This window comes from Anomaloglossus baeobatrachus, chromosome 2 (genome assembly GCF_048569485.1).
Source record: "Anomaloglossus baeobatrachus isolate aAnoBae1 chromosome 2, aAnoBae1.hap1, whole genome shotgun sequence".
Classification (NCBI taxonomy): Eukaryota; Metazoa; Chordata; class Amphibia; order Anura; family Aromobatidae; genus Anomaloglossus; species Anomaloglossus baeobatrachus.
The window spans coordinates 545,621,748-545,646,875 of NC_134354.1; the positions used below are offsets into that span (position 1 = coordinate 545,621,748).

At 44.8% G+C, this 25,128-nt stretch overlaps 1 protein-coding gene across 2 annotated transcripts in view; it reads right to left on the bottom strand.

Moving 5' to 3' along the window:
* The window catches only part of ARHGEF7 (Rho guanine nucleotide exchange factor 7), a 180,476-nt gene extending 156,401 nt beyond the window's left edge, over positions 1-24,075 (bottom strand). The window contains exon 1 of one of the 2 annotated variants that reach the window (XM_075336661.1): positions 23,730-24,075. In XM_075336661.1, coding sequence (XP_075192776.1) covers positions 23,730-23,894 — 165 coding nt within the window. In that variant the 5' untranslated portion in view covers positions 23,895-24,075. The remainder of the gene's footprint in view (positions 1-23,729) is intronic. The other variant, XM_075336662.1, reaches the window with a different exon arrangement.
* Between the last annotated feature and the right edge of the window lie 1,053 nt (positions 24,076-25,128).

Here is a 25,128-nt window from a genome sequence, read left to right on the forward strand (position 1 = left end):
ATATATAATGGGATATCAATGCATGGTGATGTACAAGTATAATAATATACTTATAATAAGTATAATATAGTGATGTCACAGTACAGAAATAATGTAGTGATGTCACAGTACAGGGATAATACAGTGATGTCACAGTACAGGGATAATATACACAGTAATGATGCAGTATAGGGGTGGAGACATATTATAATGTTTAATGAAGACAATGTCAGCTCAGTGATGTTAAAGCAATAGGGTAATGGCCAAATATCAGAGAAACAGCACAGAAATAAGTGATAATGTTGGCTGTACATTGATCACAATTCACAAACACAAAGTATTACTGTACAGTGAGTGTCACGGCCCTTTAATCATGGGCTCTCGTAGAGCACTATAAATCACAGTCATGTCACTACACAAAGATGAAAATCACTATACGTTACACCAAAGGGACAATATCACAGTGAGGTCACAGAATAGGGGCAAAGAAATAATGATGTCAGAAGCTAGAGGCTATGGACTGGTAAGTAATGTCAGAGCATAGGACAAATAGACAGCGTCATAATGCAATAATAAACATTGCTCTTCCCTCCTGTGGCACTTAGCCAGGTGTTCTGTGCCCCCTATACTTCTGCCTCTGCCCACTAGACTCATTTCTATGTCATTTGTGTCACAGGTTCTTTGTAGACAACCAGTTGAGCTCATTGTACCAGATGGTGCATATGGATGACAAGTAACAGGATCCTTACTCTGCTTAGTATGGGAAACGCTCCCCACGGTACGACCATCCACTTTATATAACTGTAATCTATAGAACTATCTCCGGGTTTGTACAGTACACTAGCGATAAGGAGTGCAATTATCAAGTATTAATTCAATAGCCAGAGATACATGCTCTCCTTACTAGCCATAAGGTCTGCAATGATTGCCCCTAACCAAGCTCACTGTTCGCATCTTTGATTGACATACTATTTTCATTTTATTGGTGCCAGATGGTGAACAGAATTTTGTCTCCAGATCTGCACAGAATGCATTAGGGTTAGGCTGAACATCCATCTGCCTTGGAGCAGATGTAACAGGGCTGGTGAGAAAATCTGCATGCACTTCTCTTAGTAATCTCTGGATAAGTTTAGTTGGTTTTTCTATGAAATACTGGCAGATTGTCACCTATTCTGTGATACCTAGCTACAACCACTTTAGCCCAACCTAAAATATAACCATAGCTAAAAAATATTAAATGGAACAATGCCTTCTCTAAAGTTCACTAAAGATGAGATATTTCTGTGTCGTGTGTTTAGGTATATGGGCTATCTGGTATTTTAAACAGACATCTCATGAACCCATTACTATCAATGTATCTTTTTATGGGCTTTTTTTAAAATTTGCAGACTGATTATCCGCAAATTGACAAGGAAACATATCCAGTGTTGCTGGCCTAATTTGATTGTTTAAGGCCCCGTGAAAACACTTAATATTTGGTGAGGTTTTTTTACCTCAGCATTTGTAAGCCAAGACCAGGCATGGATCATAAATACTGAACTGGTGACAAGTTTCTATTATACTTTTCCTCTTATTGTTCTTCTCTTGGTTTTGGTTACAAATACTGATGGAAAAAATTCACCAAATACTCAACGTGTGCACGTGGTCTATAGGGAAACTGTCATGTGAAAAAACACTTAATCTGCAGATATAAGGTTACAGCGCACCAATCACCATTTTTTTTCCTATATAACCTAAAGCCAGTGCTATACTGGTACTATCATGCAGATTCTATACATACATTTAATTGTCAGCTAGAATATCTAGGTTTTGAAACATAAGCAAGTAAAGTTTGTAAAATGAGCAGCTTTTTGAGTGGCAGCAGCTGTCGATCAGCTGATAGCTGGGGTGGGTATTCATAGTGATTCCCGCCCCCAATCCTATCCGTCCTCTCCGTTATTTATGCTAATTCTATTATAGAATAATTTTACTAAGTGACTAGAACGACCTGTGCTGGTCATACCCATGTGACCAGAAGGGGCGGGGCCTCAGCCAACATAGCTGATACCAGTAAGCAACATTATTTTTCTGTTGGCTGAGGCCCCGCCCCCTTCTGGTCACATGGGTATGACATCAGCACAGGTTCTTCTAGTCACTTACTAAAATGATTCTATAATGGAATTAGCATACATAACAGGGGGAGGACGGACAGACAGGAGGGTGGGAATCACTATCAAAGCCCACCCCAGCTATCAGCTCATCGGCAGCTGCTTTCACTCAAAAAGCTGCTGATTTTACAAACTTTACTTGCTTGTGTTTCAAAACCTATACATCCTAGCTGACAACTAAAGGTATGTATAGAATCAGCATAATAGTGTGAGAATAGCACTTTCTTTAGGTTATATAGGAAAATCCTGGTGGCTGGTGCGTTTTAATCTGCAGGTTAAGGCTACATTCACATGACTGTCCCGTTTTTGCACGGTCCGTTTTTTTTTCCACGGATGCATCAGTGTGGCATCCGTTCCGTATTCGGGCCAGCTGTCATCCGTGTGCCTTCCGTTTTATTTGCGGACCACAAAACATGGAAGCAGCTAGATAAATAGATGGATAGCTAGATATAGATAGAGAGACAGAGATAGACGGATAACTAGAGGGATGAATGAATGAATGAATGAATGAATAAATAAATAAATAAATAGAGGGATAGCTAGATGAGATGAGAGAGACATATAATGTCCCACTCTCCTGCATTTTGTAATCTTGCACCGTTTAGTGCCTTTCATTTGTCAATAAAGGGTGCTTAGCCTTGTATTTAGCCAAATAAATAAATAAATAAATAAATAATTTAAAAAAACGACATGGGGTCCCCGTATTTTTGTAGCCAGCTCGGGTAAAGCAGACGGCTGCAGCCTGCATACCACAGCTGGCAGCTTCACTTTGGCTGGTAATCCAAAACAGAGGGCACCCCACACTTTTATTTTAAAATTAAATAAATAATTTAAAACAAAAAAGGTGGGGTCCCACCTAAATTGGATCACCAGCCAAGGTAAAGCGGACAGCTGTGGTCTAGTATTCTCAGACTAGGGAGGTCTGCAGTTCTTGGACCCTCCACAGCCTAAGAACAGCAGGCCGCAGCCGCCCCAGAAGTGGCGCATCCATTAGATGTGCCAGTCCTGGTGCTTTTTCCCAGCTCATCCCGATGCCCTGGTGCGGTGGCAAACGGGGTGATATATGGGGTTGATACCAGATGTATAATGTCACCTGGCATCAAGCCCTGGGCTTACTGATGTCACGGCGTCTATCAGATACCCGACATCAGTAACCCAGTCAGTAATTAAAAAAAAAAAAAAAAAAAAAATAGATGACAAACAAATTTAACACATTCCCTCTTTCACCAATTTATTGAAAAGAAAAGAAAAATCCGGGTCCGGCGTAATCCAATAAGGGGGTCCCACGACGATCTATACTCACGGTCCCAGTCAATGAAGAACAGAATGTTCCCCATTGACTGGGAGAGCAGTGCAGTGACCTGAGCTAACATGAGGTCAGCCCAGGTCAGTGCAGGGCATGACCAGCGCTGACTTCAGGAGGTTAGCGAGGTACATTACCTGCGGTGATGGAAGCTGCTGCACTCCTGACATCAGCACTGGTCACTGAGTTCTATGCCTGCCATGTTCTCAGATCACCTCTAGCGAGTGGCATGTGACGTCACCGCTAGTCACAGTCTTGCGCCGGCCACGAGAGGTGATGTGAGAATGCGGCTGTCAGTGACGAGCGCTGACATCAGGAGGGCAGGACTTCATCACCGCAGGTAATGAACTTTACTATACTCCTGACGGCAACGCTAATCATCCTTGCGGCTGCTCACACTGCAGTGTCGGCATATGTTGACATTACAGTGTCGGCATATGCTGACACACTGCAGTGCGGGCATATGCTGACACACTGCAGTGCAAGCAGCTGAGGGCGGGCGGAGGAGCGGGACACAGACTGCACGGGCACCCGACGATGGTCACACGGAAGTGCTTTCGTGCGGCTTCTGGGGATTTTGCGGGCCCATTGTCTTATATTGAGTCACGGTCTGTTATTCGGGAACAGAATAGGACATGTTCCATAATAACGGAACGGACATACTGCATCCGATGTGTTTTTTTTGTAGGATCGGATGCACACGGAAGTTCTTCCATGTGCCATCTGATCCTACACAAGACATTGAAAAGATGGTCCTGTCCGTGGGTCCGCAAAAAAAACAGGAACTCACCAGGACAGATGGAACGGTCCCTAATAGCATTTGAAACCTACCCAATGCCTAGATATTCAACCTTGCAAACAAGAGAAAATGAACTTTATTTCTTCCAGCAGTATTTTCAGTGTGTGCAGAAAGTATTCAGACCCCTTTAAATTTTTCACTCTTCATTTCATTGCAGCCATTTGGTGAATTCAAAAAAGTTATTTTTTATCTCATTAATGTACACTCTGCACCTCATCTTGACAGAAAAAGAGAAATGAAGATTTTTTTTTTTGCAAATTTATTAAACAAGCAAAACTAAAATATCACATGGTCATAAGTATATAGACCCTTTGCTCAGACACTCATATTTAAGTCACATGCTGTCCATTTCCTTGTAATCCTCCTTGAGATGGTTCTACTCCTTCATTGGAGTCCAGCTGTGTTTTATTAAACTGATAGGACTTGTTTTGGAAAGGCACACATATGTCTATATAAGACCTCACAGCTCACAGTGCATGTCAAACCAAATGAGATCATGGGCTCAAAAGGAACTGCCCAAGAAGCTCAGAGACAGAATTGTGGCAAGGCACAGATCTGGCCAAGGTTACAAAAGAATTTCTGCAGTACTCAAGGTTTCTAAGAGCACAGTGGTCTCCATAATCCTTAAATGGAAGAAGTTTGGGACCACCGAAACTCTCCGTAGACCTGACCATCCAGCCAAACTGAGCAATCGTGGGAGAAGAGCCTTGGCGAGAGATGTAAAGAATCCCAAGATCATTGTGGCTGAGCTCCAGAGATGCAGTAGGGAGATGGGAGAAAGTTCCACAAAGTCAACTATCACTGCAGCCCTGTGCCAGTCGGGCCTTTATGGCAGAGTGGCCCGACGGAAGCCTCTCCTCAGTGCAAGACATATTAAAGTCTGCATAGACTTTTCAAAAAAGCACATGAAGGACTCCCAGACTATGAGAAATAAGATTCTCTGGTCTGATGAGATGGAGATAGAATTTTTTTGGTGATAATTCGAAGTCGTATGTGAGGAAAACAGCCACTGCTCATCACCTGCCCAATACAATCCCAACAGTGAAACATGGTGGTGGCAGCATCATTCTATGGGGGTGTTTTTCAGCTGCAGGGACAGGACGACTGGTTGCAATTGAAGGAAAGATGAATGTGGCCAAGTTCAGAGATATCCTGGAAGAAAACCTCTTCCAGAGTGCTCTGGCCTCAGACTTGGCCAAAGGTTCACCTTCCAACAAGACAATGACTCTAAGCACACAGCTAAAATAACAAAAGGAGTGGCTTCAGAACAACTCTGTGACAATTCTTAACTGGCCCAGCCAGAGCCCTGACCTAAACCCAATTGAGCATCTCTGGAGAGACCTGAAAATGGCTGTCCACCAATGTTCACCATCCAACCTGACAGAACTGGAGAGGATCTGCAAGGAAGAATGGCAGAGGATCCCCAAATCCATGTATGAAAAACTTGTTGCATGATTCCCAAGAAGACACATGGCTGTACTAGCTCAAAAGGATGCTTCTACTCAATACTGAGCAAACGGTCTGAATGACCATGTGATATCAGTTTTTTTTGTTTAATACATTTGCAAAAATTTCTACATTTTTGTTTTTTTTCTGTCAAGATGGGGTGCAGAGTGTACACTAATGAGAAAAAAATGAACTTTTTTGAATTTACCAAATGTCTGCAATGAAACAAGCAGTGAAAAATGTAAGGAGTCTGAATACTTTCCGTACCCACTGTAGGTTTCAGTCTTTTATGTTGCGCTGCAGTGGGTTCAGTTACCGCTCTGTGCATGGAGAGCCTGCGGCTGTAACCACGACTCCCTCCCCACTGACTGACAGCCGCTCAGCATTAGAACCAGCTGTCAGTCAGAGCCGGGGGTGAGATACAGCCGCAGCTCTCAATACACTGCGGTGACTGAACTGGTGCCACCCAGGCTGTGACTGCAAACCGAATGCTCCCCGGAGGAATAAAGTTAATTTCCTGGGTGCGGGGTTTAATGTGCTGGCACCAGGCAGGTACACAAATGATACTAACCTGCAGGTTAACTCCGTATCTGCAGGTATACGGTTTATATAGTCCGGCAGCACGGCTCGCCAGCTACTCCTCTCCTCACTCCAGGTAATTGACAAGTCTCTTTTATGTGTGTATATGAGGAGAGACCTGTCAATCAACGAAAGTGTGTGGAGAAACATGCCAGGTGCAGTGCTGCACTAGTCCTGTCTCTTCCGATAGTCCGTGGCCTGTTCATTATACTATGATTTCCCTGAAATGCTGCAGCATGTCTGATTACATATCGCGCTGTAATTGTGCAGCCAGGCTCTGATTCATGCCGCCCGGAATTTGGACATCAAGAATTGACCGACAGATTTCACATCATGGATATAAGCAAACTTTTTTTTTTCCCCTCAGTAAAGAGTTTTTCCTTTAGGCCCTGTGCGCACGCTGAAGATTTAACGTGGATTTTGCCGCAGAAAATGTGCCTAACATTGATGCAGTCAATTCCTCAGCAAAACCTTTGGGTTTTAAAAAAAATGCTGTGTGCACACTGCGTTTTTTTTATACCCGTGGATTTTCCGCTGTAGAATTAATGAGCATGTCACTTCTTTTCCGCAGATTCCGCAGATACCTGCAGTTTGTGCCATAGATAATGGTAAAAATCTGCGGGGACCAACTTGCGGTAAATCTGCGGCAAAAACGCGGGTGCGGTTTTACCGCAGTTTTTACCGCGGGTGCGGGATTCTTTCAGAGGATCCGTTTTTTTTCTTAAGAAAAAGTCCCTTTCTAGTGCGCACATGGCCTCAGAAGCATTTTTTGCAGCCATTTGATTGGGCCGTGCCTAGTTTGGAGCATTTTCTATCGGGAGCTGTTTTGAAGAAGTGACATGAACTTTTTTCACACCAGCCATTTTATACAACCTGAAGTGAAAAAGAAAACTCTCAAAAAAACGACATAAATTAGCAGAAAAATGGTTTTACAATAGAAATTAATAGGGAGAGCCTTTCAAATATTTTTTAAGGCACTTTTCAGGCTTGGCTATGTGTCCACGGGAGAATGTAGCTGCGGATTTTTCTGCATCAAAATCCGCAGCTTTCCCGCAAAATCCGCACCTTTTTAAAAGGTGCGGATTTGCCGCGGATTTTTTTTTTTTTTTTCCAATTTTAAAGCCAAAATCCGGATGAAAATCCGCAACAATAATTGACATGTTGCAGATTTTTCCGGATCAAAATCCGCATGAAATCCGCTGCGGAAAAATCCGCAGCGTGGGCACAGCATTTCCAAAATGCCATAGAAATGGCTCGGAAGTGCCTGAGCTGCAGATTTTCAGGAAATCCGCGGCTTTTCCGCGAGAAATCCGCGGCAAAATCCGCAGCGTGGGCACATAGCCTTATTGCGCGGAACCTTTTTGAGAGACTTGGATAAGCCATATCTAATGTCTGTGATCACTAAAAAGCCACCTACACCAAAAAATGCCTACTGAAAAAGAGAAACACTAAGGCTATGTGCCCACGCTGCGGAAAATGCGCGGAGTTTGCCGCGGATTTCTCGCGGAAAAGCCGCGGATTTTCCAGAAATCTGCAGCATAGCTACTCCCCAGCCATTTCTATGGCATTTGGGAAATGCTGTGCCCACGCTGCGGATTTTTCCACAGCGGAAATCGTGCGGATTTTAGTGAGGAAAAATCTGCAGCATGTCAATTATTGTTGCGGATTTTGCCTATTCAATTGGAAAAAAAAAAAAAAAACACAAAATCCGCGTCAAATCTGCACCTATGAAAAAGGTGCGGATTCCGGGGGAAAGCTGCGGATTTTGATGCAGAAAAATCCGCAGATATAGAGTCCCGTGGGCACATAGCCTAAGGCCGAGTGCACACACTGAGTATTTGGTGAGTTTTTACGTGGCTTTATTTAGAAACCTGCAGACAATAAAAAACAATTACTAATGAAATAATCCCTACATGAGTTTTTTCGGCTGTGTGAGCATTATGCAGCTGCTCATAGACAATAATAAAGAGAGAATTGCAATGATTACCAGTGTGACATTGCCCTTGGCCACGTTTTAATCAGAACCAGTCAATATTTTAGGTCTATGTAGATGCACACACGAATAAATAAGCTATTATGTCAACATGATGATTAACTTCCAGAAATACTGTATGGCTGCCAGCTTGTCTAATATATTCTATGCTGGTTTAAACGGTAAATAATGTGAATCACATAAAAAAATGACACGGATTCTTAAAGGGAACCTGTCATCAGAGTTGTGGAAATTAACCACTGCCAGGAAGCTAGAGTACGTTTACATACATTACACATATTGCCAGAGAAATACAAGTTTCAAACCCCCCCTTTGAATAGAATAATGAATTGAATTAGGATAATGGACAGATAGCTAGAATAGATGGACAGATAGAAAGAACAAATAGAATACATAGAATACATAGAAAGAAATAACAGAATAGCTTGATAGAGGGATAGCTAACTTGGCCAGCCATTTTTTTAATTTTGGGGTTGGTAAAAAAAAATGATGTGGGGTACCCCCATTTTTCATATCCAGAGCAAGAAAAGCAGCAGCTGCAACCTGCAACCCTCAGCTGTCTGCTGTACCTTGGCTTGTTATGAAAAATAGAGGGGATCCCACATTTTTTTTTTTTTTTTTTAAATAAATCAAATAATAAGATGTGGGATCCCCCCATTTTTATAATACCAACAAAAGGTACAGCAGACAATTGGGGGCTGATATTATTAGGGTGGGAAGGGCCATCGTTATTTGGCCCTTTCCAGCCTAACAATAGCAGCCCACAGTCGCCCCAGAAGTGGCGCATCCATAAGTGGGATCCAGCTCTTGCCCTGGTGTGGTGGTAATCGGGGTAATAAGGGGTTAATGGTAGCCCATAGCTACCACTAAGCCCTAGGTTAGTGATGTCAGGCTTCTATGAGACACCCCACATCACTAATCTGTAAGTGAAAGTAAACAACCACAAACAGCCAAAAAATCCTTTATTTGAAATAAAATAAAAAGCCCCCTCTTTCACCACTTTATTAACCCCCAAACACCCCTCCAGGTCCGAAGTAATCCATACGAGGTCCCATGGCGATTCAGCTCCGCTACATCCCTGCCCTGTCACAGTGAACGTCATAGAACATGACTGCCAGCTGTGAGTGCAGAGAGAGCCGCAGAGATCAGAATGAACTGGGGTGAACCCCTGACGTCACAGCTAGAGGTCCCGCAATACTGCGTATGTTGCAGCAGTGACATCACAGGTTCACTGCTATGAGGTTCAGGCCGCTACTGAAGTCAGCCATGTGATCGGCGGTGCTGTCACTCACGTGAGTCCTCCAACTGCGGCTCACTTCAGCCGCGACCTGATTCGCGCTCACAGGTGGAGGACTCCAGCTGTGACCGCAAATCACCTGAGTGACGGCACCGCTGATCGCACTGCTTTACACGCTGCGATATCGGTACCGATATCACTAGCATGGGTACCCGCCCCCATCGGTTGTGTGACACGGGCAAATCGCTGCCCGTGCCGCACAACATCGCCCAGACCCGTCACACTACTTACCTGCCTAGCGACGTCGCTGTGACCGGCGAACCGCCTTCTTTCTAAGGGGGCGGTCCGTGCGGCGTTACAGCGACGTCACTAAGCGGCCGCCCAATAAAAGCGGAGGGGCGGGGATGAGCGGGACGTAACATCCCGCCCACCTCCTTCTTTCCTCATTGCGGGCGGGACGCAGGTAAGGAGAGGTTCCTCGTTGCTGCGGTGTCACACGGAGCGATGTGTGCTGCCGCAGGAACGACGAACTACATCGTTACTGCAGCAGCAACGATATTCGAGAATGGACCCCCATGTCACCGATGAGCGATTTTGCACGTTTTTGCGACGATGCAAAATCGCTCATAGGTGTCACACACAACAACATCGCTGAAGCGACCGGATGTGAGTCACAAATTCCGTGACCCCAACGAGATCGCTTTAGCGATGTCGTAGCGTGTAAAGCGGCCTTTAGTCTCCGATATAACTTTATAGTTGATTTATTATGCATTTTGGAGGGGCAGACTGCCTTTAATATCTCCTTCACACATCCGTGTGTCCGATACGTGTGACGTCCGTTTTCACGCATACCGGAGACACAGACAAATCAATGGGTTTGCACACACATCCGTCTATTCATGCGGACGGTGTGTCCGTGTGGAGCACAAGCGTGTCTGTGTGCTCCACACCGTGACATATCTCTTTTCTCCTGGCAGCATGGGTGTGACACGGACTGCACACTGATATGATCCGTGTGACAATAATGTAACACGTACCTGAGAAAACACATCACTTAAAAATAAAGAATTTTGATACTTACCAGTCTCCTGCGCTGCATACTCACTGCACTCAGCGCGAAACCGGAAGTAACAGCAGCGCGGGAGACAGGTAAGTATACCAGCTCATGCTGTCCGTGTGCTATCCGGATGTCACAGGGATAGCACAGGGACTGTACACGGAGCACACGCACCCACCTACAGCATGGACTGTGAAACAAGTCTGTGTTTTCGACAGATGTGTGAAAGAGGCCTAAAAAAATTGTGGTTCACTGTGCACAGGTCTATTACTTTTATATGGACTCAACATTAATGGTTTATTTCAGCCTTGTGATACTGATGAACTATCCTTAGAGCAGGTTATCAATATAAGATAAATCGGGTCTGACACCCAGCACCCCCACCAATCAGATGTTATCAGCGGCTGGATATAAATGGTGTACTGAGCTGAACAGCACATAGGAGGTGTAGAGTTCTTTACAGTGGCCACTACACAGTGGACAAAACCACGCTGTACAGGCTCCGATCACTGTCACATCTGGCTGTCACCAAAGATAATAACAGCTGATAAGTAGAGGCGCCGAGTGCTGAACTCCACTGATCTGAGATTCACAACTTAAGGCCCCGTCACACTAAAGGCCCCGTCACACTAAGCAACATCGCTAGCAACATCGCTGCTAACGAACAACTTTTGTGACGTTGCTAGCGATGTTGCTGTGTGTGACATCCAGCAACAACCTGGCCCCTGCTGTGAGGTCGTTGGTTGTTGCTGAATGTCCTGGGCCATTTTTTAGTTGTTGCTGTCCCGCTGTGAAGCACAGATCGCTGTGTGTGACAGCGAGACAGCAACAACTAAATGTGCAGGCAGCAGGAGCCGGCTTCTGTGGAGGCTGGTAACCAATGTAAACATCGGGTAACCAAGAAGCCCTGTCCTTGGTTACCCGATATTTACCTTTGATACCAGCCTCCGCCGCTCTCACTGCCTGTGCTGCCGGCTCCTGCTGTGTGCACATGTAGCTGCAGGACACATCGGGTTAATTAACCCGATGTGTGCTGTAACTAGGAGAGCAAGGAGCCAGCGCTAAGCAGTGTGCGCTGCTCCCTGCTCTGTGCACATTTAGCTGCAGCACACATCGGGAAATTAACCCCATGTGTGCTGTAACTAGGAGAGCAAGGAGCCAGCGCTAAGCATTGTGCGCTGCTCCCTGCTCTGTGCACATTTAGCTGCAGCACACATCGTGTAATTAACCTGATGTGTGCTGTAACTACGAGAGCAGGGAGCCAGCGCTCAGTGTGCGCTGCTCCCTGCTCTCTGCACGTGTAGCTCCGTGCGGTGGTAACCAAGGTAAATATCGGGTTGGTTACCCGATATTTACCTTAGTTACCAAGCGCAGCAGCTTCCACGCGGCGCTGGGGGCTTGTCACTGGTTGCTGGTGAGCTCACCAGCAACTTTTGTAGCCACGCTCCAGCGATCCCTGCCAGGTCAGGTTGCTGGTGGGATCGCTGGAGCGTTGCAGTGTGACATCTCACCAGCAACCTCCTAGCAACTTACCAGCGATCCCTATCGTTGTTGGGATCGCTGGTAAGTTGCTTAGTGTGACTGGACCTTTATCCTAGGCTTAAAAAAATTCATATAAAAAAACTAGATCTTATTAATGTATAATCAAGGGTGCCCTTATCTTCAGCTCTCAATGCGATCCTGGCAGATCAACTTCCAGGGGAACTATAAGGCTATGTGCGCACTGGGAAATGGAATTTTCTTGAAAAAATTCCGCATGCTCTCAAAGATTACCACACCCGCGGTAAAAAACCGCGGGAAACCGCACCCAAAAACCGCATGCGGTTTGCCGCGGTTTGCTGCGGTTTTACCGCGGTATTATTCGCGGTATTGCCGCGGTTTTGCCGCGTGCGGGTTGGGATGTGCGTTATTGCATTAAATGCAATAAAGCACATTGAAAAAAGAAAAAAAAAAAGTCATTTAATTCTGAGATAGTAGATAGACAGAAGAATAGATAGAGGGATAGATAGATAGATAGATAGACAGATAGAGGGATAGATAGAGGACAGATCGCTGCATTTCCCACGGTCGGCAGTGAGTTCACATTACCGGCCGTGGGAAATGACCGGTAATTACCTCTGCTGTCTGCTGCTTTCATTCAGCGCTATGTCTGTGACAGTCGCGGCTGGATGAAAGCAGCGCAGGACGTCGGAGCGGTGGATTACGCCGGAGCGGTGGATTACGCCAGAGCTTTGGTGCGGGAGGGGTTAATAAAATGGTGAACGAGGCTTGTTTGTTTTATTTAAAATAAAGGATTTTTCGGTGTCTGTGTTTTTTTCACTTTACTTACGGGTTGATCATGTCAGCTGTCACATAGACGCTGCCATGATCAAGCCTGGAGTTAATGGCGGTGGTCCCCCACCATCATTAACCCCTTGTATTACCTTGCTGCCACTGCTACACGGTGGCAAGAAGAGCCGAGGACACGCCGGTGCTGCCGCATAATGCATGCGACAGTGCCGGGGCAGCTGCGGCTGATATTCTCGGCTGCAGGAGGTGGGAGGGAGGCGGGGGACATTACCCCTGCCCCTCTCCCTCCCCAGCCTGAGAATACCGGGCCGCCGCTGTGTGCTTACCTCGGCTGGACGGTGAATATGCAGCGGAGCCCACGTTCTTTATTTTCTATATTTCCATTTGCTTTCTATGTGTGTTCTATGTGTCTATGTGTTCTATGTCTGTGATGTCTGTGTGTGTGTGATCTGTGTGTGTTTACTCTCTGCTCCGCTTCCTCTTCCTGTAATGACATCACTTCCCTGCAAAACCGCAGACAAGCGATGTACATTACCGGAGGTAAACCGCGAAATACCGCAGGGAATAACGCAGGAAAACGCAGTGAACCGCACAGAATTTGCTGCCTGCGTTATTCCCTGCGGGATTTCATGATTAACATTGGAGTCAATGGAGTGAAATCCCGCAGCGATGTGCGGAAAAGAAGTGACATGCACTTGTTTTTGCTGCGGGATTCCCGCAGCAAAACATGCAGCTGTCAAATTCCGCCCAGTGCGCACAGGATTTTTTTTCTCCATAGGATTTGCTGGTGATTCACTGCAGAGATGTTATGAACATTTTCTGCAGCGAAACATGCAGCAAATCCGCGGAAAATCCGCGGCAAAATCCGGTAAGTGCGCACATAGCCTAAAAGGGTCTGACTGACTCATTTCAATAGCTAAGGCTGCTTTCACACTACGTCTTTTTAACATGCGTCCTGAACGTTTTTTTGCTGCAAAAGCGGATCCTGCTTTTACAGCAAAAAACGCATGCAAACGCATGTGTTACTTTGCAGGATCCTGTCACTGGATGTTTAGGGGCGGGCATTGGAGTTATGTGATCGGGAGTGAGGGGAACTAAATGTGCCAGACTGGGAGCCGGCATCTGACAGCTGCGAGGCTCGTAACCAAGGTAAACATCGGGTATACTTGCTTGGATACCCGATATTTACTTTGGTTACAAGCGTCTGCAGCTGCTAGGAGCCGGGCTCCCTGCACACGTAACCAACGTAAACATCGGGTAACTAAGATAAGTGGTTACCCGATGTTTACCTTGGTTACGAGTGTCCGCAGCTCTCAGGTGGGGGAGAGGGAGGGGGAGAGACAGAGAGGTAGGAGAGAGACTGATCACGCCAGGCTGGCTTCTGTGCATGCTCAGTAGAGCAAGCAGGATCCTGCCTATCAGCATGCCAGCGTTCACATGCGTTTGTGTGCCGTTTAGTCAGGATCCAGCAATTTGCAGAAGTTGGACGCAGCTCAAAAACGCTACAAGTAGCGTTTTTGAAAGATGTTACAAAAACTTAAACTCGCTGGATCCTCACTATAACGCACGCAAACGCAGGTGAACGCATGTTAACGCGAGTCCATTGCAAATGCATTGAAATGAAAACGCATTTGCACTGGATCCGTTTCTGCGTTAAAAAAACGTTCAGGACGCATGTTAAAAAGACGTAGTGTGAAAGCAGCCTAAGCCAATATTCTTCCTTGTCTGTGAAAACCAAGGTGTTTGGCTTTGCCAGTCAGCACCATTTAGTCCTCATTCACTCAGTAAAGATTTTTCACAAAGACAAAAAAAAAAAAACTGTACTAGCGTCCTCAGTGTTTTCAATTTGTGTTTGGCTAGTGTCAGTTTTTACCATAAGTAAAATCAATGATTTTTCATATATGAAAAAAGAAAAAAAAAAAAAACACACAACATAAATTAATTGCAAAGCTTTTCCGACATATTGCAATATTAATCACGGACAACACACACATGACATATTGATGCCATCCATTAACTGTCTGTGATTTTCACCCATACACTTGTATGGGTGACATTCATCCAGGACACTGGAAAAAAAAAAGATGTTTTACGACCGTTTCACACGTCAGTGAAAAACACAGACGTTCGTCACTGACGTGTAAAACACGCATATGTCCCTTCGTGTGCCATGATTCACTGCACACGTGGGTTGTCTATGTGCAATCCGGGCTCCGTTCTCCGTGGTCCGTGATTACACATAGAGATATAAACTCACCTGTGCCCGCTCCCGCTGTCACCTTTTGGTGCTGAACGCTCCCGCGGTGCAGCATCCGGCTGGCGCTGACCTCCGCAGCAACTGCTTCTGGGTCGGCTGGGTCGTGCATTCATGAATATGCACGACAGAAATAAGCCGGCTCAGAAGCAGCAGGCAGAACAGGCTGCACAGAGTGTCGCTGGAGCCGGGTGAGTAAAAATGTTTTTTTCTGGCACGTGTTTCACGGATGACACACGGATCACACCACTGCATGGTCTGTGGGACATCAGTGATGCCAGAAAAAAAACAGACTTGTCTCCATGCGGCAATCACGGACACGCGTGTACGCCACATGGAGACACAGTCAGTGAAAAATCACTGATGTGTGTGCAGACCCATTGATTATAATGGGTCTGCGTATGTCAGTGATTCTGGTACGTAGAAAAAAAAAAAAAAAAAAAAAAAAAGAAGCACAAACGTACCAGAATCACTGACGTCTGAAATTCGGCCTAATGATCAGTCGGTGGAGACAATCTGCAAAAACATGGATATGTGAACAACGCCATAGAAAAGCACTAACTAAACGCTCAAAATAATGAGCATACCGTACAGACCAAAAGTTTGGACACACATCCTCATTCAAAAAGCTTTCTTTATTTTCATGACTCTAAAAATTGTAAATTCACATTGAAGGCATCAAAACTATGAATTAAAACATGTGTAATGAAATACTTAAAAAGTGTGTAACAACTGAAAATATGTCTTTTATTCTAGGTTCTTCAAAGTAGCCACCTTTTGCTTTCATTACTACTTTGCACACTCTTGGCATTCTCTTGATGAGCTTCAAGAGGTAGACACCGGAAATGGTTTTCCAACAGTCTTGAAGGAGTTTCCAGAGATGCTTAGCACTTGTTGGCCCTTTTGCCTTCACTCTGCGGTCCAGCTCACCCCAAACCATCTCGATTGGGTTCAGGTCTGGTGACTGTGGAGACCAGGTCATCTGGCGCAGCACCCAATCACTCTCCTTCTTAGTCAAATAGCCCTTACACAGCCTGGAGGTGTGTTTTGGGTCACTGTCCTGTTGAAAAATAAATGATGGTCCAACTAAACGCAAACCGGATGGAATAGCACAAGGCTGCAAGATGCTGTGGTAGGCATGCTGGTTCTGTATGCCTTCAATTTTGAATAAATCTCCAACAGTGTCAGCAGCAAAGCACCTCCACAGCATCACACCTCCTCCTCCATGCTTCACAGTGGGAACCAGCCACGTAGAGTCCATCCATTCACCTTTTCTACAAAGACACGGTGGTTGGATCCAAAGATCTCAAAATTGGACTCATCAGACCAAAGCACAGATTTGGTGGCTCAGTGGTTAGCACTGCAGGCTTGCAGCGCTGGGGTCCTGGGTTCAAATCCCACCAAGGACACTATCTGCAAGGAGTTTGTATGTTCTCCCCGTGTTTGCGTGGGTTTCCTCCGGGTACTCCGGTTTCCTCCCACACTCCAAAGACATACAGATAGGGACGCTAGATTGTGAGCCCCAATGGGGACAGTGTTGCCAATGTATGTAAAGCGCTGTGGAATTAATAGCACTATAAATGAATAAAATTATTATTATTATTTCCACTGGTCTAATGTCCATTCCTTGTGTTCTTTAGCCCATACATGTCTCTTCTGCTTGTTGTCTGTCCTTAGCAGTGGTTTCCTAGCAGCTATTTTACCATGAAGGCCTGCTGCACAAAGTCTCCTCTTAATAGTTGTTCTAGAGATGAGAAGGTGTGTCCAAACTTTTGGTCTGTACTGTTTGTATTCCTATGTATAACTGGCTTACTGTTCAGAAATTCAATCTTTTGAGCGTCTTTTAAACTACGTCAAGTTTCCAAAGACGCCAAGTGGTTAAAAGTAGTGAGCAGACCATTCTTCAGTTGTTTTTCGTTCTGAAGATGTTCTGTACTTTACAAGTAAATGTGAAGGCTCAAAAGACGCGTGGAAGACACCTGCATCTTTTTCAGTGTAGCTTTTTAGCTTCAAACATTGGTTCTTCATTGCTGAATAGCTACAAAAACCATGTAAACACCAGTAAAAAAAAAAAAGACACCCCAAATATGTTGGAAATCCGCTAAAAAAAAAAAAAAGAACACTGGATATCACAAACGTTACAAAAGGAAATCATCAAACGGCGCTAAATAAGAAATTTCAGGATTACAAAACGCCAGAGAAAAGCAGCATTTCCCGAAGCATCTCTTCCTTCAAATACTGGGTGGACCCGTCCACCTAAAAAAAAAAAAAAAAAAAAAAACACACGTTGTGTGCACACACCCTAAGAGTATGTACAGTACACTTGATGTCTTTTCCATGAAAAGTGAATGAACAGATTTTGAAGCTTTTGTCACTTCCTTTAACTGCTTCAGGCTTTGAAACTCGTGAAGAGGCACAAAGAAGTGAAGTGACCATTCTTCTGGCGACTCCTGCGTGCCGCTACTATTCTATATATGGAAAGTTCAAAAAAGATGATGCAAAACACATCCAAAGAAGCAACAGAAAAGATGCTTGAGGTAACACACCACTGGTGTTTTCCTTAAACGTCTGCCCACAGCAAAACACTATGCGGGCACACTAGCGTCTAATAGATGCCATGTGCACGTATTCGAAGGCGGGGTTCTCACATTCAGATTTTTTTAAGCAGTATTTATAGGAAAAGCCAAAAATGGAAGACAGCTGGAAAGAGAAAACTAAGACTTCTTTTTTAGAACAAATCTTGGCATTGACTTCAAAAACTGCATCAAAATTGTGAAAGGGGCAACAAAGCCTCATATGATCATAACTCATTGTATTCAATAATAAGGCAGCACTGCCTCCTCTTTATTTAGGGTGAGGCAATCCATTCTTAGTACATTAAACATTTCTTCTGCCAAACAAGTAAAAACCTATCACGTGGGCACAGCATCTTGGCCAATTCCTGCCACCCCAAACTAATATTTTCACAAACCTATAAGACAAACTAATAAAGACAAACCCTACCCAAATGCCCTATCAGAGAAAAGGAAGGCAAGCTCAGCCTGACATTTCTCACAGTGGGTAATAAAGTCAAAACAAATGTTTCCCCTAAATCAGCCATTGGGGCACAGTCAGGAGGCCTCTCTAATATCATTGAAATTGTTGATGGTTTAATTGAATGAAATTCACATCAATCTAATGCGGGGCATTTCAGTCTTTTTTACTGTGGTATCAACAGCTAGGACAAGGTAATGCCTAGCCTGACCATTGGACTTTTTTTTTTGTCTCTTGTAGCTAACATTACATTACAATAAGGCCATAACCAAAGACTAGGGCAGCCAGAAAAGTTTGTGGAAACACTTTTCAAACAATGAGGGCCAGCCTCACCGTATAAACACCACGGATCTACTGTGTATAGACAGCTCTACTCTTCTTATAAGGCTTCAGTTCCATTTGTGCATAGCTTCCGATGAGAGAGCATCATAAGCGATATGCTAATGACCCTCTGCTGTGAGCATGAGCTGAGGGCCTTGCGACTGTGATGTGATCTTGTGATCTGATCACAGCTGCAGAGAAGATGGTGGGAATACTTTCTCCTTCTCTCTGCATACATCTCACTTCACTTGAATGACATCCGAGTGCAGTGCGATGTTTCACACGCATTCATAGACTTGTATGGGTGCGTCTGAGCCAAGGCTCGCTGCGATATGCAGCATGCGGCAATTCTTTTCTTATGCTGATATGGCATGAGAAATCAATCACAGACATTGCCCCATAGGTTTACACTGGTGCGAGTGCAGTCCAAGGTTTTATCGGATTGCACTCATCCGTTCAAAACACAAGTGGAACCGAGGCCTAAGGCCCTGTGCGCACTACCGCACCTGCGGTAAAAAAACGCAGCAAACCGCACCCGAAAACCGCATGCCGTGGTTTTGCCGCGGGTTGTTCCCTGTGGTTTTTTACCATAATCTATGGCAAGAACCGCAGATACCTGCGGAAAAGAAGTGACATGCAATTCTTTTTGCTGTAGAAAACATGCAGCAAAACCTGTTGGTGAAAAAAATGCATTGTGCGCACAGCATTTTTTTTACCATAGGTTTTGCTGGGGAAGGACTGCAGCAAGGTTATAAACATTTTCTGCAGCAAAACATGTGGCAAAACCCAGGTAAAAACCGCAGTGTGCGCACAGGGCCTAATACAGATACTTACACACTGGAGGATCCAGATAACACAGACTGGTCAGAGTGTTATCCCCATCTTATAAAGTGGTGGCATATTGACCTTATAATCAGTATATGCCCAACCACAACTGATCCTGAGAATAAAGAGGATACAGAGGTTGTGAAAAGGGAAAAGATGGCAGCAATGTCTGGCCGTGATATATCCCCTCTCACCGTTAAAAAACACCTACATTTTCGGCCAAACCCAATGTGTTTGTATATGAACAGTTCAATAGGAATGGCCGCCTGTCTGAACAAGCATTCTTCCTGCATTAATGAAAATGGCTACCTTTACTCTTCTTAAATTATGTCGTTTTACAACACATTATAAACTTTATAGCTTTTTCCTGTCACTTTGACTTCTTGGGACCAAGTACTTCAATATCTTAAAGACGCTCACCAGCATTTACTTTTTATTGCAGCGCTGCAGTGGTGCTACTAATGTAAAGTCCAAGCACTTAGTCTCCTACATACCAGCCACCATCATCTTCATCATTTATCAGCACCGCTGCAGTTGGTTTCCAGTAGTTTGTAATCACCCAGATTGCTCCAGTGTTTGCTGGACGATCCGGGAGTCACAACACAGTAAAGGGTGCTTTACACGCAACAATATCATTAACAAGATATCGTTGGGGGGTCACGTCGTTAGCGGCGTCGTTAGCGATATCGTTGCGTGTGACACCTATGAGCGACGATCACCGAAGCGTCAAAAATCGTTGATCGTTGTCACATCGTCCATTTTCATAATATCGTTGGTTGTTCGTCATTCCTGCGGCAGCACACATCGCTACGTGTGACACCGCAGGAACGAGGAACAACCTCGTACCTGCAGCCGCCCGCAATGATGAAGGAAGGTGGTGGGTGGGATGTTCGTCCCACTCATCTCCGCCCCTCCGCTTCTATTGGGCGGCCGCTTAGTGACGTCACTGTGAGGCCGAACGAACCGCCCCCTTAGAAAGGAGGCGGTTCGCCAGCAACAGCAACATCGCAGGGCAGGTAAGTATGTGTGACGGGTGTTAGCGATTTTGCGTGCCACGGGCACGTGACGCACAACCGACGGGGGCGGGTACGCTCGCTAGCGAGATCGCAGGGTGTAAAGTGCCCTTTAGTCTATGGGAGCCAGAACAAGGCTCTCATAGAACTGCAAGGAGTAACGTAAGAAAGGATCCGGCACGATTATACTATAAAAACATCAAAAATCTTTATTTCCATGGTTAAAAAAGTACCTGTGGAGACCAAGCGGTGTACCTCACAAGAGACTTAACGCGTTTCGGACTGCGGTGACGTAGTTTATAGAAGGTACACAGGTATATAAAAGAGAAAATCTCCAAGGTCTCCACAGGATCGCATATAAATATATGCGCTAAATATATAATTCCTCTTTCTCTACGTTCATCTCATAGAACTGCACTTGAGCTTGTTACTGTGACCTCTGACTTCCAGTCAATCAAAAGTTATGATCACAAAATGACGCCACGGAACCGAAGCAGCACCAGTATGAGCTGAAAATGGCTAATGGTGAATATAAGACTAGGCGCCAGGACCTTTTGTTAGTACTACCATGGCGGGTGGGGAGTATAAGACTAGGTGCAAGGCCCTTTCATTAGTAGTACCACCCCAGCACTGAAATTCCATCCTGTCCTAAATATAACATACAGTACAGACCAAAAGTTTGGACACACCTTCTCATCTCTAGAACAACTGTTAGGAGGAGACTTTGTGCAGCAGGCCTTCATGGTAAAATAGCTGCTAGGAAACCACTGCTAAGGACAGGCAACAAGCAGAACAGACTTGTTTGGACTAAAGAGCACAAGGAATGGACATTAGACCAGTAGAAATCTGTGCTTTGGTCTGATGAGTCTAAATTTGAGATCTTTGGATCCAACCACCGTGTCTTTGTAGAAAAGGTGATCGGATGGACTCTACATGCCTGGTTCCCACCGTGAAGCATGGAGGAGGAGGTGTGATGGCGTGGTGGTGCTTTGCTGGTGACACGGTTTGGGATTTATTCAAAATTGAAGGCATACTGAACCAGCCTGGCTACCACAGCATCTTGCAGCCTTGTGCTATTCCATCTGGTTTGCTTTTAGTTGGACCATCATTTATTTTTGAACAGGACAATGACCCCAAACACACCTCCAGTCTGTGTAAGGCTACTTTCACACATCAGTTTTCTGTATTCAGGCACAATCCTTTTTTTTCCTGATCCAAAGGATCCGGCAAAAAAAATGTAAAACCGTATCCACCGGATCCGGTTTTTAACGGATCCGTTATGCCGGATGCGTACAAAACCGGATCCGGTGGATACGGTTTGCATCCGTTTTTGCATCCGGTTTGTCCTTTTTTTTGAAGGATCAGCTTTTTTAATTAATTTGGTGCATGCACAGTTTACAAAAACGGATCCGGTAGCCGCATCCATTTTTTACCGCATTACCGGATTCGGCGTGATGCGGTTTTTTTTGCCGGACAAAAAAACGTTGCAAGACACGTTGCCTCCGGCCGCCGCTTTGATAAATTTTGCCGCATCCGGAAAACAACGGATGCAACGCAAAGCCATCAGGTACAATCCGGTTACAATGCAAGTCTATGGGGATAAACCGGATGCGGTACCGGATCCGATTTACCCGTTTTTTTCCGGATTGTACCTGATGGCAAAAACCTGATGTGTGAAAGTAGCCTAAGAAGGAGAGTGATGGGGTGCTACACCAGATGACCTGACCCCCACAGTCACCAGACCTGAACCCAATCGAGATGGTTTGGGGTGAACTGGACCACAGAGTGAAGGAAAAAGGGCCAACAAGTGCTAAGCATTTCTGGGAACTCCTTCAAGACTGTTGAATGACCATTTCTGGTGACTACCTCTTGAAGTTCATCAAAAGAATGCCAAGAGTGTGCAAATCAGTAATGAAAAAAAAAAAAGGTGGCTACTTTGAAGAACCTAGAATATAAGACATATTTTCAGTTGTTTTACATTTTAAGTATTTCATTCCACATGTTTTAATTCATAGTTTTGATGCCTTCAATGTGAATCTACAATTTTCAGAGTCCTGAAAATAAAAAAAAGTCTGAATGAGAGGGTGTGTCCAAACCTTTGGTCTGTACTGTATGTATTAGGTAAACATTAGAGTTGAGCAAAAAGATTAGCAGGACAGTGGTCCAGTGGCCACATCAGTAGTCCAGACCCAATCCTTATGAACCTCCTCCCAGCGCCTCCTGAACATCTTCTGATTAGTAGGTTCGGTGTAACATTATGCATTTGTGACATTGGGCCTACTAGAAGCACGGGGTCGCTGGCAGGCAGCAGGTTCGCAGGCTACCAACAGAGCTCCTGAGTCTTTTTGCTGAACTCTAGTAAACATTAATAATTGTTGATTACAGACGGAACACTTATTAATGCCAAATCTCCATAATAATAAAATACATGAACCATGGTACAAGCCATATAACAGCATAGCATAATTAGCAGCCTTGCACTGCTGTACTGGTAGATATTAGTGACACTACCCCTATAAATGCAGAGGCCATTATTTCTGTAAAACAAATCAATACAAGATGAGAAATATTGGGGTGTATTTTATATACGTCTGGTGTCATTGGGGGATGTGATGAACAGCGCCTGTGACACAGAAGCCTCCTCTACCCCCTTAGTATTGGCTGTAGTATGGATCTCCACCAGCAGGAGCGTCTGAGGAGCTCACTGACAAAGAGCACAGCTGTCATAGCCATCTCCTTCCCTGGGAGCGTGGAGACCCCCAATCACAGCTAATGTTTCCAATGCTACAGCCCACCACAACAGCGGCCACCAAGACCCCTCCACCTGTCACTAGTCCTACCCATGATAAGCACAATCACTTCTAATGAGCCCTACATTACATGGATTGTGGGGATAGGACTGAAGGGAGGGCAGTGGCCTTGAATGCACTATATTGTCTATCTGTATATATATTATATACACACATGAATATATGTACACATACACACATTTATATTATATACACATACATGAAATAATATATATATGCACACAATATGTAATTATTATACACACACATTATATATATATATATATATATATATATATATATATATATATATTATATATACATATACACACACACACAAACAATATGTAATATATATTATACACATTTTTTTTATATATTATACACACACAGACAATATGTGATATACACACACATATATTCTCACACACACATATGTAATATATATTATACACACACACGTATATATACAGACAATATGTGATACACACACTATATATATATTCTCACACACAGTGTATATCAGAGGCTACTGTGCTGCCTGACAATGCCCCCCAGCATTTGGGCCCCCTGTGTGTGGTGAGGGCACCTCCTCCCTCTCCAGCTGTCGGTCCAGAGTGGGGGCGGCGGTGGTGCTGCACATTAACCCCCCAGTGCCTGGTTACCTTGTCTATGGTGCCCGGTAGCAGCCTCTCCAGCAGTCTGCACAGCACCACCCCATCTTTCAGGGACGCCTGCAGGAACCCCTCCGGGTCGGAAATGGTCTTCTTGGGAGACTCCAGCACCCCGAGCGTTATGAGCCATGTAACGGTCTGCTCTGCTGAATTCATAGCTCACTGAGAATACAGCCTGGTTCTGGGGGAGCAAGGGGGGGCCGGGACCCCCGAATACAGCCCCTTCCCCCCGTTCCGAACAGATCTGCAGGCGATTTCCCGTAGTTCACATTGAAGCCCGGGCTGCTGCTGATCCCTCCTTTCCTGGGTAGATGCAGATGATGACGCCTCGATGCTGTAGAAATGCAGCAGGTCTGCTCCCTCTCCTCCTCCCCCTCCTATTCCTGGCGCTCCCTCACTGCCCCCTCTTCCATGGCTGGGCCTGGCAGGCTGTCACACACAACCTGCAGAGGATACTGGCACTGTGCTGCCAGAGAAGAGGAGCCCTGTGCATGAATGATGAAGTATCTTCACCTGGGCTACATAATATCCACTGCCAGCCCTGTTATTAGGAAGAATCACCCAAATTCTGCAATCATATACACAGATCACACTATAGAATCCGCTATGGCCCACAGAGGAGCCCTGGAATGGGAGCCAGTCACCTTAGTGAAAAAGTCATGGGAGGGATTTACTTTACATTTTTTAGCAAATGTGTCCTGTAGATTTTTTTATTGATTGTAGCTTTGCATTTTTTGTCAGGCTATAAATGATAATTCAGTGTAAAGCACATTGCACATACTAGTTATTGATTCCAGGATATGAGGAAGGGGTATGTGCACATGGGGACAAAATAAGTTGGAATCCTTAAGGCCATGTGCACACTAGGCATTTTTTTACCGCATTTTTGCATATTTTTCGGGTGTGTTTTTGTTCAGAAAACTTAACCAGCAAAGTCTACGAGTTTTGATTTTTGCTGTCTGCACACAGCGTAATTCTGCACCTTATTCGGACAAAACACAGCCATATAAACTGCAATATGGATCTCACAGTGGAAGCAATGGAGTTTATTTTTGTGGGTGTTTTTAGTGTAAATATTGGTGCACAAAAATTGTATATTCCGTGCAGGGGCATACATAGAAATCATGGGTGCCCATAGCAGAGGTTCTAATTGGGCCCCTCCTGGAAAAATAAAACATAATATTCATCTGGGTCACTTAAGAGCATATCTCATAACGTTACAGCCCTTACAAAGTAATCCTATTGAAGCCCCTAAATTCACCTTTCATTGCACCCATAAAGTATGATGCCAACAAAAGTGCCCAACAAACCGTGCATGATACCCCCACAGATAATTACTCCACAATATCATCCACATGTGTGACGCCCTGGACTAGTCAGGTTGTCACAG